This window comes from Aplidium turbinatum, chromosome 2 (genome assembly GCF_918807975.1).
Source record: "Aplidium turbinatum chromosome 2, kaAplTurb1.1, whole genome shotgun sequence".
Classification (NCBI taxonomy): Eukaryota; Metazoa; Chordata; class Ascidiacea; order Aplousobranchia; family Polyclinidae; genus Aplidium; species Aplidium turbinatum.
The window spans coordinates 35,435,462-35,448,248 of NC_137473.1; the positions used below are offsets into that span (position 1 = coordinate 35,435,462).

At 37.2% G+C, this 12,787-nt stretch overlaps 1 protein-coding gene across 1 annotated transcript in view; it reads right to left on the minus strand.

The window, feature by feature from the left end:
• LOC145788534 (piezo-type mechanosensitive ion channel component 1-like) overlaps positions 1 to 12,787 on the minus strand; it is a 50,690-nt gene that overhangs the window by 3,921 nt on the left and 33,982 nt on the right. The window contains exons 38-50 of the mRNA XM_082600295.1: positions 12,537 to 12,711; positions 9,950 to 10,138; positions 9,478 to 9,535; positions 9,019 to 9,169; positions 8,423 to 8,570; positions 7,975 to 8,061; positions 7,440 to 7,570; positions 7,111 to 7,269; positions 5,531 to 5,678; positions 5,076 to 5,264; positions 4,180 to 4,272; positions 3,734 to 3,912; positions 2,170 to 2,292 (exon numbers count right to left, since the gene is read on the minus strand). Coding sequence (XP_082456421.1) covers positions 2,170 to 2,292; positions 3,734 to 3,912; positions 4,180 to 4,272; positions 5,076 to 5,264; positions 5,531 to 5,678; positions 7,111 to 7,269; positions 7,440 to 7,570; positions 7,975 to 8,061; positions 8,423 to 8,570; positions 9,019 to 9,169; positions 9,478 to 9,535; positions 9,950 to 10,138; positions 12,537 to 12,711 — 1,830 coding nt within the window. The remainder of the gene's footprint in view (positions 1 to 2,169; positions 2,293 to 3,733; positions 3,913 to 4,179; positions 4,273 to 5,075; positions 5,265 to 5,530; positions 5,679 to 7,110; positions 7,270 to 7,439; positions 7,571 to 7,974; positions 8,062 to 8,422; positions 8,571 to 9,018; positions 9,170 to 9,477; positions 9,536 to 9,949; positions 10,139 to 12,536; positions 12,712 to 12,787) is intronic.

Sequence of the window (12,787 nt, forward strand, 5' to 3'; positions counted from 1 at the left end):
TTTGTTGTCAATACAATATGAAACCCTAACTGCAACAGAAAAGCAGTTATTTTGAAAAAACATGTTTTTGGTCATTTTTGGACAAAAAGTAAAACACGGCAATTTTGCTTGGGTTTTGCTACAGTGATGCTTTTATTTCGATTGCTAAGCTGCGCCACCTTGTTTAACAATTAAGTACAGTGGTAGTAGCTTAACAATAGAATATAGTGACGCTTTTATTTCGATTGTTATGTCATCAACAGTACATCCTAAAATACAAATGATGCAATGTTGCATCACTTTTGTTTGGGATATTTTGCAACAAGATTCATAAACTTTGTCTGGCAGATGGTGGTTTGATGAACAGAATTAAGAAAATACCAAAACCTAAGCCCCAACATCTGAAAATCCGACAAGATTGTAAAGTTTCCATCACAGATATAACCGCAAATCATTTAAAAGCCAAGATTTTATGGTTTTCTGAGCACAAGAAAGAAGCTAAAGATTCATCTTTTCGGAGCGACCATATGTGTCTTCTTGCTCTGGCAGCTCATTTATTGATGGATGTTCCAGGAAATTTGAAACCCTTACTTTTTTATCGTCAAGAAGGCGTGTTCCATGCGCGTTGGATAACAACAGCGAGTGGTTACTTAAGAATGCTGATTTTTGGGTATTGTGTTGGGCCTCAGGATATCCCTAAACTTCAACGTATGGTTTCTTTCATTGTTTGTGTTTATTTGTCAGCATCTTTGGTCATCCATCTTAAACCTTCCGCTGCTGAAGGTCCCTCAATTGTACTGTTTACAAGAAATTAATAACTTGCAGATAAATATGTTGATGAACCAGTATTCAACGCTGTTCTGATACATCGTTAAGCATGCACCCCAATGGTTGAGCCCTAAAAACGTTGCTTTGAGTTCCCACGCTGAAGCTCCGCCTTTTGCTGCTGATACGGTAAGACAGAAAATTTTTCCAAGAACGTTGATATCGAGCAGACGCTTTTGAAGTGTGGCAACTTACGTGATTTTTTCTCCGAAGAAAGTAAGATTGCATGTTTTTCATCTCCATGAATGTTTTGGCGTATGATCGACAACAACAACAGAGCCCTTCATTGGAAGACTGAAAGGCGTTGTGAACGGCTTGATTCGAGATGACCAAGATGATTTGGCCAAAACAGACTTGCGCATTTGTGCTGCTTTGCACAGTATGGTGTAATAAATAATCCCATTGAACTGTGTTGTGTTGTTGAATTGTGGTTTTGTTTGATAGATCTTTGAACTAAACGATCAAGGATTTAACGTTAGCTAGTATTAGTAATTGCAACAACCATGCAAAAATCAATGCTGAGGTAATTAATTCTAAATACAATATGCTAGTAGACTACTACCAGGTACCACTGTACTTAATTGTTAAACAATGTGGCGCAGCACAGCAACTTAATCGAAATAAAAGCGTCACTGTAGCAAAATTGCCATGTTTCTCATTTTTTTGTCCAAAAACATGTTTTTTCAAAATAACTCCTTTTTGTTGCAGTTAGCGTTTCATATTGTATTGACAACAAATAGGAAATCGTCCCTTCCGGTCATTTTGGCGCAAGTTCCAACTCTCTAGCTCTTGCCATATTCGTGACAAGGCCAAAATATCAAAAATCCGCTAGCTGGCGCATCAAGATGACGTCATAATGAAAAAATAACGTCATTTTTGAAATCAGTGACGAAAATCCAGTCAGAATTTGACCCGAACCTAATTTTCCTGAAAAGTCGCCTAAAAGTGGGACACCCTACTCTACAATGGTCTGTACAACGGTAATTCACTTTACAAAAATTACAAGTGCTTTTAAAAAACCAGAAAAATAAGCCAAAACAAATCCTACTGTTATCACTACCTACAGAAAACAAAAATACCCAGCCAGCAACAACTGCTGTTTGTACATCGCTCCAAGATATGACGACGTCGAAACCATGTAAAATGTCAACTTTTACTAGCTGAGTTGCAGCCACTACTAGTCCTTCAATATGTACATGGTGAAAAGGTTGACTGATAACAACGTTAACCAAGTTTCTGTAATATTTGGCCAATTGGCATCAGCACAACTTTCCTTGACAAGAGGGTCAACAGTGTTTGGAAAATTGCACGAGATGAAATATTCAAGGAAAAGCGAGGTAGTTGTTCGGAAACCAAAGTACTCACACATCTGTGACGTTGGAATTCCCCAACAGGAGCTCATAGAGCAAAAACCTAGCTTGGCTCGTCCGGTCCAAGGAAATAGAATGAGACCCATACGATGATGGGGTCGAAGACGAGCTGGCATCACTGGTAGAATATATTGTAGTTTTTAAAGCATGACAAGTGATACTAGACGTGAATTTTAAATCACTCAAAAATAATCATATTTACAAACTATGAGTGAAAAATGAAATCAAAACTACGTTTTTATGATTGAAAAGTTACGCAAACTAGATTTTTACGGCCGATTATTACCTACGTTCATATCGCTTGCTGTATTTATATTTAAAAAGATATAAAAAAAACAAACAAGAGAATGAATGAGTTTGACGAAAACATTATTGCTAAGTTTAACTCAAATGCAATACACAATGTTCAAAAAGTTGAGACGAAATGATATAAGTCAGGTTTGATATCAGTTTTTAAGCACCACATGACATCGACAAGCTACTTTGGTTATTTGTAAGATCATGCAAAACGTGAGACTCATGCAATCCAACTATGAGGAAGTGCGCTTTTTAACCATCTACCTATTTAAAACAGAACTGCGTCTAAGACAATGATTAGTTAATACAGTACAGCCGAGATAGGTTTGAAAATATGCAAGAGAGAAAACAGAGTTATAGGTACAAAAACACAAATGGGAATAGATTGCCAAAGATAATTCAACTTTCAAAAACTGGAAAATTACTAAATCTACAGTTAACATTGCGTCATCCGAATTATCATCATTATCACTAGCGAATTAAAAAATTAATCAGCCAATTTTTCAATGAAAGCAAATTTGCAACATCGTTAATTTATTTGACGTTTATCTATGTGAAATTAACGCTATTCGTAGATGGGATGGTTACATTCATGCAACTGCAAGATGAGATATGACAGCCAAGCGTAGCGCAATATATCTAACCTCTGTTCTGATCTAGAAAACAAATGAAAAACAAAACAAATACGATCATTCCACATCATTTAAAATACACTTTGCATAAATGTGACGTCACTTAGCGAAAACAAATTGTGACCAGTTTGCCCAGAAAACTTTTGTTGAAAATCATGACACTTAAATATTGTAGTAGATTTGCATTGCCTCAAGATCATACTTCAAATAACTAACTAAAGTGAGATCGAATGTTAGTACATTCAACATACCCTCACAACTTCCAACTAAAACCATCAGTGAAAATATGTAGTACAGGAGTACACTGATAAACATGGTACACTGGTACCAAGAAAAAAATATAATGTCACAAAAACATTCCATAGTGTCGTTGTCGTCACTGTCGCGTCATCGATTGCATTGATAAAGCTTTGGTAGAGTTATCCTTTTACAATAAAATTGAGTACCACAAGCGGATTTATTATTCTTTTATTTGGAATGGGATACATACAAAAAAAACAATAATTACGAAAAAAATCGAACGTTTTCGGCGCAGTAGGCTATCAGACTGTTTCGCCGTCAGAAAAAAACATACAATTTAACTATACAGTATTTGCAGCAAAAAAAAGATAATCAGAATTTAAAACCTACTTTGTTAATGCCCACTCAAACAAGAGACGGATGCTGCTGAAGTTTGAAGCCGGACATAATCTTTCGGCCAAAAGCTGCCTTTGAGGAGGGCTGATGATCCATACGGTTTTAGATTCTCCGTCTATGTTTACGGACACAACTTGATTGTTTGAAAATCTTTGCAGGAATGATGCGGCAACCTACGCAATGTAATAAGAATTCCCAATTTTCTTTTCCTTTACAAAAAGTAGAAGTAGGCTACAAGAATAATCCAAATTAAGCACAACTATAGAACAACATTATATAATCAGAAAATTAAAACAGAAAGCTAAATAGGGAATATATTGATAACTGTTAAAACAGAAAATCTAGAGAAACAAACAAGCTTACTTTTATAACCGCTAAAAATTTCATGTCACGCGTGAAGAGGATGATGCTTAGATGAAACACAGAGCTTCTTCACATACCTCGTTCTCAGAATTTGTTTTTGCAAACTCATTGTATAGATCTGGATTCCACATTATGATGTCATCCGTATCAGCCACGACTTGGAAGATCGGCTGAAAGGAAAACAAAAACATTGTCACCAAAAGTGGCATGCATACGATACACACGAGAAGGGCATGTCCAGTGCAAGCATTGTACAATATATGGATCTTTCCATTCGTCAATGCGGCATATACAGTAAAGATAAACTGAAACCTTTTGAGATTCAATGACTTTCTATGTACAAGTGACGAGGTAGACACTGACGTCTCTCAACCACTGTTCTGGTTTCTCGATGTTATTGAAGATGAAATGTTGTACCAGGATTCTTCATTTAGAATTCAACCGAACGATTAAATACAACAAGTAAATAAAACCAACCAGGTTAATAAAACTTGTATAATCAAGGCGGCGAAAGCTTTATCAATAAATTATACAAGTTTTCCAACGTGTTTGATTTTATTGATTCTTTATGTTTACATTTCGACTCTGTTTAAACGATCCGCGAAAGCCTTAAAGAGATTCCTGTATAAATTTTAGCACAACTTAGTGTCGGTCGGTCTTAAAGAACAAACACTCATGAAGTTGAAAAACCAAAACAATGCAGCATAAGACAGAATAGAACTGTTGACTAAAAGCATATCATCTTGAAGTTTTACGACCACTGACTGGTGGAATATCAGAAATAGCGCTGCTCATCGTTCTCAGCATCTTGTGATAGCGCGCGTGCAGTGCCTGCAAAATCTTTAGAATATTTCTTTTACACTTCCTGCGTTCTATTGTTACTAAGTACAAGTACTTGCACATTTTTCATATTACAAAAATGAAAAAAATATTCAAAAACTTTACTGCGGCTATTTCACAGCAAAATCTTCACCTCAAAGGGACCGATGGATATTTTAATATCCACTTCTATTGGGTTGTTAGTGATGCCGCCTATTGTCAGCGCTATGTTCATGAGCAGCAAGGGGAACCATACGATGGCCAAAAGGAGTAAAAGCAGAAGACCCCCAACCAAGTATTTGATCCATAACAGTTTGGCAGTGCCCCTTGGTGATGGATATGTCTGTTGTTCAAAGTAAAAAATAACTGTTAATAAGTGTAAAAATAAACAATGTTTTGATGACATAAAAGCCTACATTGTCTAAACGTACTTCTGAGAGTTTTTACAATGTTATTTCACGTGATTCAAAAAGAAAAACTTCCTACTGTGCAAAAATACCAAAAACACTGATTAAAAACTTTTTTTCAACTTTTCTCTAATCTTTAACCCGACGGAAAGCCAGCTGGGACAGTTATTTATTTTAAGGACAACAATGGAAAGATATTCACTTTTTCAAAAGTTCTCCAGCACTTGAGTTCGAAGACTTCGGCGTGGATCGACCAAACCTTCATCCACTCGCCAATACCAAGCGATGTTCCTGTGTACATCCAGTCCATGATGGCCGTTATCTCAGCCAGGAAGGGGATTGCACGGTATCTATGGTAACGGTTCAGCATCACTGATAATGTCACTTAGTCGATTTTTTCACTTTAAATGTACTCGTGGCAACTTTATACGGCTGCGCTTACAATAAAAGCAACGCACAACTGCGATGGATACGGCGCCGTATAAAAACAGGCATTACTACGACTATACCCGACTACAGTCCTACCCCGACATCCTGGAAATAAAGTTTGTTTTCTCCCGATCCAAGATAAAACGTGTGAAGGTGGTGAGATCTTTCATCAAGATTTAAATTTAATTCTTTAGCAAGAGGTGTAGCACAAAATTATAAAAATATTGCAAACAAATTACTTAAGGGGGCAGTTCTACTTAGAATCGCATTTTTCGTACTTGTCATAAATAACAATCTACACACAAAAGTTCACCCACAAACCCCAACAAACGATATATTGCTTGAGAAAGGAGGAAACAAGCTATCCAAAAACAGTCACTTTGTTAGGCTGGGGCAATCCATTAAGGGTTTATACCATTTTGAATTTGTACATAAAATCAACCGATTGTCTCCATTGCAGCCCTAAAAACTCAAAAATGGCTAGAGGTAGGGACTTCAAACTGCATGGTGATCTAGTAGGGTATCCTAGCCATAAATTGATAGAGGAGATTTCTTTTAACTCTTTTATTTTTTTAAATATAAAAGATTTCATAATTGCTATGCATTGAGAGCAAATTTGACTTCAGGATTTGGTAATAAAATATTTATTACTCTGAATATTGAAACAAAACTCAATCATTATGTCCGCAAGGGCCTACTGTACATCTGTTCTGTACATCTACTGTACATCTAGTTGTGTAGAAGAAACATTTTTAGTGCACAAAAACATGATTTTGAGTAAATCGCATTTGAAAAATAAAATTAGGTAAATGTCTTTTGACTGCCTTTGACTATCATCGACTTTAAATGTGACTTTGACTTTAAATGATTTTCAATAAACTTGGTTAACCTTTTAAAAAGGTGGCGCTGTTTAGCTTACTCATTATTAGATTTTGTAAGGGAAAATACAAAACATCTTGCAACTAACATTCTCACAACAATGCAAATTTTTATTCACATTTTAAACTGAGGTGCGTTCAGAAAACCTTCCGTTTGAAGCCTAATGAGGGCAAATAGGTAAAAACTGACTGCATATTCGAAATCTACGATAAATTTGTATATCAATAAAATAAAAAAAATTTGAATTTTTTTTTCTGAGTAGAACTGCCCCCTTAATTCGACGTAAATGAAAAATTTTCAATCCTCTACTTCTACACAAAGTTTTACACTTCGGGTTTCGCAAAGACGTTGGTTTAAAACACAGGGAGATGTCCCCTAAGTAAGATTTAAAAATGTTTGCGTCATTTTTGAAAATCTGAATCATGAGTTTTAGCGCGTAAAAAAGTCTTCATCAGTAGATACGCTTTGACTAACCCTTTGAAAAGGAATAGATTGACAGTTCCGTATGATTTGGTGAGGAAATTTGCTGTCACATTCTTGGGGTATCCGGCACGGATTTGATACGCAGACAAAAGAAAATAAAGAACTTTGAAAAAATACCAAGTTTGGGCAACATGGTTCATGTAAAATGGCCTGAAAATAAAAAAATCAAACGTTTCAACAACTGTTCTTCAGTTAGATTTCATTTGCTAACCGCTGTTTACAACACCGTGTGGCATCAAAGTTTACGTTCAAGCCATACTAAAAAATTCCTGATAAACACATAGACATTCACAGTACAACTCTGTAGGCTACAACATCACCTCTGATTGATGTGGGGAAGTATGAAGAACATCCAGAGGTGGATCCCGATCACCAAGATAATCTGGAAAACCATCTTGCCGAACAGGCTCTTTTTCAAGTAAATGGCTCGATCGATGAACATCATAAGAAACTAAGAAAATATAGATGTTTGTGTTGCTTGAGAAGGAAAATTTTAAAACGGCAATAACCTATGCTGCATGGTTAAACTTGTGTTTGGCAATGAAAATTTTTTTCTAATTAATCCTATAGCCTACCCTATAACACATTTTTCAATAAAGCTAAAATTGTGGGTGCATAGAGTGAATGGCGTACTTGAAAAGATTCAAAAAATTTTGATCACGGAATTAACATAACATTTCACCCAATCGGAAACGTGTTTAATTCCATTTCAATACAAAATTTATGTTATAATAGTTCCAAAAATGATATTTCAAGGCACAATATCTTAAAGATTTAGCCCTTACTACAGCCTAAGCAGCGACATCTTATGAACCGAACTAAACACACAAAGGGTTTTAAAAGAACTCAACTTACCTGAATGAGTAACATTATGAGGAAAGCCGTAGGTACGTTGTTCGTTTGAATATTAGCGACTACGTCCGCTTGGGCAGAAGCAAATTGCTGGAAAAGAATCAAAATACAAACTAACCGAACAATGAAAAAAAAATATCAAAAAGTGTCTGGATGTGGTTGTGAGTTATAGCGCAAGTGAAGCACATTTGACATTCAGAGCAAGGCTTTTCTTTCTGATAGCAGAGATTGGCTACAAATTAGATTGGGCTGATGCCATATCGTGGTATAGTGCAGTCAACTCCTTTTCATGTCATCTTGTACCAATACGTTGTGGGTTTTCTGCAAATTACGTGACACCGGCAAAGACCTTATGCAAAGTAACGATAATGCTAGTAGAATTGACTTGTGACAAATAAAGACAAAACAGTCGAAAATAATACCTCAAGTAAACTATCACTCATCTACTTACTCCAAATGCATGGTAACCGAATATGATGATCAAGAAATTAATGACGTCACACATGAACATGGAAAGGTAAACGTCAGTGACGGAACTGAAACGTTGGTTCAATATCGAGTGGAAGTGGAAGTAAGGCTTTTGGCAAGCTTGTTTCAACCTGATCATCATAAGCTCAATAGTATAATCAAGATCAGTGCATAATGTCACAGGTCACGAAAGCAAATAATTAATTCATCACTTTTAAAACCAAAACTTGCTTTGAATTAACCCGCATTTCGCTACATAACTTAAATTTTGCTCATGTCTTAGGGTTACAACTAAGACATGAGCGACGACGGTTGTGATAGACCTACAGATTTAATATCAAGGGAGCGCAAAACTACATTCACTTTTGGCTTATCCACCAAACAAGAAGGGTTCTTTTTTCTGATTTACAAAATATTGTACTTTTTGTTGGTCATATAAAAGTAATAAAGTTAGTTCTAAAGTAATTTAACTTTTTTGCTGAAAGCAACAACGTTTCGAGGCGTAAAGACATTGGAAAATTGAAAATTGACCCTACTGGTGTTGCCGTAAAAGCGGGGCTTCGCGTCCCAAAATGTAACATCTCTACGCTAATCCAAAAGACAGTAGCAAAAGCTCTAGTATAATATTGTACTTGCTTTTCGAAAATCATTTTGCTATTCTCTTGTGTTCCTTCTTCCTCTCCAGCAAAAGATTGCTGGGACGAGGATGGAAGATCTTCTACCATAAGGTCTAAAATTTTGCACGGTGGGTCAGACATCTTCTCCAGATATCATCATAGAAACAATACTTTCAATATATAAGTTAACAAAATAACCAAAACAAGAAAATCAAAAAAATTCATCGTTGTAAAGTAGACAAAGTACGTTTTTTCTCTTTGATTTCATGTCTGCAAACGTTTAATCAATGTAAAAGGAATTCTTGGGTAAAATAGCATCAGATGCTCAGCAAAAGAAACACAAAAATATCGATCAACTCGTAAGATCGCTCTTCGTAGTGATGGTTATCAAACGTCTTGATACGTTACTTAAAAGTTGTACCTTCTTCTTCAAACTCATTATCTTCTTCAACTCCAGCTATGTCCCACAACCCATGAATCTAATAAATGAAGAAATGTCTTAATGTTCGCGTTTTGTTGCTTCTACCGTTTTCTGGACCTCTTTTGTGTTTTTCATGCATTGCTTTCGCGGTGATGATTGTCAACAAAAACAAACTGAACTGAAAAAAATATGCAACTGCAAAAGGTTAACCTTTATTGAGCCTCGTCTCCCCTCATTGATCTTTGTATGTGTTTTACATCAATATTTGATAAAAAGATACTAATGCAGGTGGCATGGGAAGGGTTGATTCGTTTACAGAAAACCAAGACGGGTGTCGACTTACAGCAATGAGATTATAAAAAAGTCAAGATTGCAAAACAAAATATCAGTACCATGGTTTAATTTTCCCATAGTAGTTTTAATATTTTCGGCACGACACGGACATGGAGTCGTGTCCTTTGAGTCAACTAACCTTGAGAACGGATACATGAAAGAACACAGCCAGGAGTTGCAAAAGATCCATCACACTCCAAGAAGGTGTTTGTTCAATACCAAGGAATCGAGGCCACCAGAACGGTTCGTGTGAATGTTGGTTAGTGGATGCTTGAGAGTTCCATGGAAAGAACTCGAATTGAAAAATGAACTTGACGACGACAACAATCTGTTTGGAGATTACAAGATTTTTCTCCATCAAGCAAAATGTTATGTGTAGCTTGGTACATTGAGCCTAGCATCACAGCACGTATTCTCGTATTACAGTGCAGTCAATGTTTTTAGACGTTTAGTTATTAAAAAAAAAAGAAAAAAAAGCGGAGAGTATCACACTAAATTATCAAAACATGTTTATGTTGCATTACGCATCCTGTTAGATCATTTGTGCATTCAAAGGAAGATGTTTAATCAAAAATTCGTGATCAAGTTTTATTTTGAAAGTTTAATTAATGCGTTGCTTTAAACTAAATCTTCTTTCATTTAATATTCAGTGATCGTTTGGACAATGACTGTTGGAAAAATATTGTTTATAACTAAAGTGAATCAAACCGTTACCCGTCTAAAACCCTTCACAACCTGTTGCGCTTTAACGATGATGATCGTTATGGTTTAAGAGTATGGTCTTCTTACTGCTTGTGGGTAGGGCCGAGTCGAAGTGCGGGAGTAGTTTTGCATTTGCTTTTTTCTGGTAGAACTCGTGGTGGACTGTGCCGTCTTTGTCGATTTTTATGGTGAAGTCCAGTAGTGAGATGGTGTTGTCTGCTGTTGGTAATTCTATTTCAAAGTTGATGGCTGGGTGCGCTTGGTTGAGAGCATTTTGGATGGCTAAGGCTTCCTTATTGTTGACTGTCAGCAAGACTGTGTCGTCAACGTATCGTCTGTAGAGAGTGAGGTTTGTCTGTGGAACGTCTGTGGGTGGAACGGGCTGCAGATTTGAGTTCTTCCTGTTGACAGTTTTTGGATTACGTTGTTGGTCGCTTCCTTAGGGGGAATGGAGATGTACATTGCTGTCACATCCAGGCTGAAGGGAAAGTTAAATTTTCTCAGGGTATCTCGTGGCATGTCTCTAAGTTGGTTGAGTAGTTCTTGACTGTTTGTAAGGTGTGCCGGAACGTCTTTCAATGGGGGGTTGAGTAGGGTGCAGTCTAGGTGTGATAGTTTGGCGGCTGGTCCGTTTGTACTTGAGACAATTGGACGAATCTTGATGTCGGGTTCTTCTTTGTGAGTCTTGATCAGGTGGTAGAATCGTGGCATACTTGAGTTGTTGGTGATGTAAGATCTGGTCACGTGATGTGGTAGCTGAGCTCTGGCGGCTATGGTCCTCCGCGTGCTGTTAAGCTTTCGTTCAATGGTTTGCACCTTTGTGATCCTTGAAGTTTTGTATAGTTTTGGGGCGCTCAGGTGTTGTTGGGCCGCTGCTTCGTAGCGTTCTGTTCCGATGATGCAAAATTTATCGCCCTTGTCGCTGGGGAGATAGGTCATGTCCTTGGGTTTTAAGCTTTTGATGGTCGAAAAGTCCTTCTTTGAGAGGTTACTACAGGTGTTTATGACGGAAGATGTTTTCAGAATGCCTTGTATCTTGATTGATGCAATTCGTAGCTTGTGTTCTAGTTCTTCACTTGCTTGCGGTGGTTTGTGAAGGTCATTGTTGCGAGGAAACCGCGGTATTCTTGTCGATGGATCGTCGTCGCCATTGGTAGATCGGTGCTTATTTTCAGTGTATTCACTCCACCGGGCTTGGTATGCCAGTTTGCAGAAGGACGATGTGATGCTCAGTATAGTTCGTTCGTCTGGTTGCTTCTTGATGGCAAATTTCGGTCCTTTCATGAGCAGGGTGCGTTCTTGGTCGTTGACGGAATTTGATAGGTCAGTGATGGAAGAGATGTCCCTTGATTGTTTGTCGTGGTCATGTTATGCGACTGGTCTTTTAGTAGTCTCCGGTTTAATCTGTTTTTGTTACGGCTTTTGCTGTGATGGAATACTGATTTGCTGCTTTGGATTATTTGTTCCGCGTGGTCGGGTTCTTTGTCCTTGATTGTATCGTTGAGTGTGTATACTGTATAGCTCTTTTACTTGGTTGGCTAATATCCGGTATAGGTGATATGCACCCGTGCTCAAATCTGGTAATCAATCGTTATGGTCGCTCCAAATATGGTCGTGTGGCAACACTTTCATATATTTTAAAGTAATTTTGAATCAAAACAGAAATCACTAAAATGTTACGCAAAATCAACGTACCTTTATCATCAACACTAAACTGAAACAGAACATTGCAAAATAAAAAAAATCGATTGCATGGCTTTCTAGCAGAGCTATTAGATGTCACAAGGCATCAAATGACTGACCTAAAAGGCGGTGCGACCGTGCCACTTAGCGTCTTATTTAGGTTTTAAATACTTTTAACATTTGGGCTTTGCCGCTTCTACCATTTTCTAGTTAGACCTTTGAGATGTTACTATCACGTGTTGTTTTCGCTTTAATGGTCAGAAATAAAATCAAAGTAAATTGCACAATAAAATTGTGCATGTTCAATGTTCATGCAAGAAATCTGAACAAATTGTTTGCACCTCCAGATAAGCGATCGTGAACATCCAGAAGACTTTGCTTGGCCGAGGAATACTTAGAGTTGCCCACAGAAAGACTGCAAGCGGCAGGACCAACGCTATGATCGATGCTTTCAGCATGAGGTTCAGTATGATCAAAAAGTAACACACCATGTCCGTTCTCGCTGTTACGATGAACCTGATAAACAAAAATTGCTGAGTCAACATTGGTTTCCATGCGAAAAGTGTGATTTATATAAATCACCGGGATTATA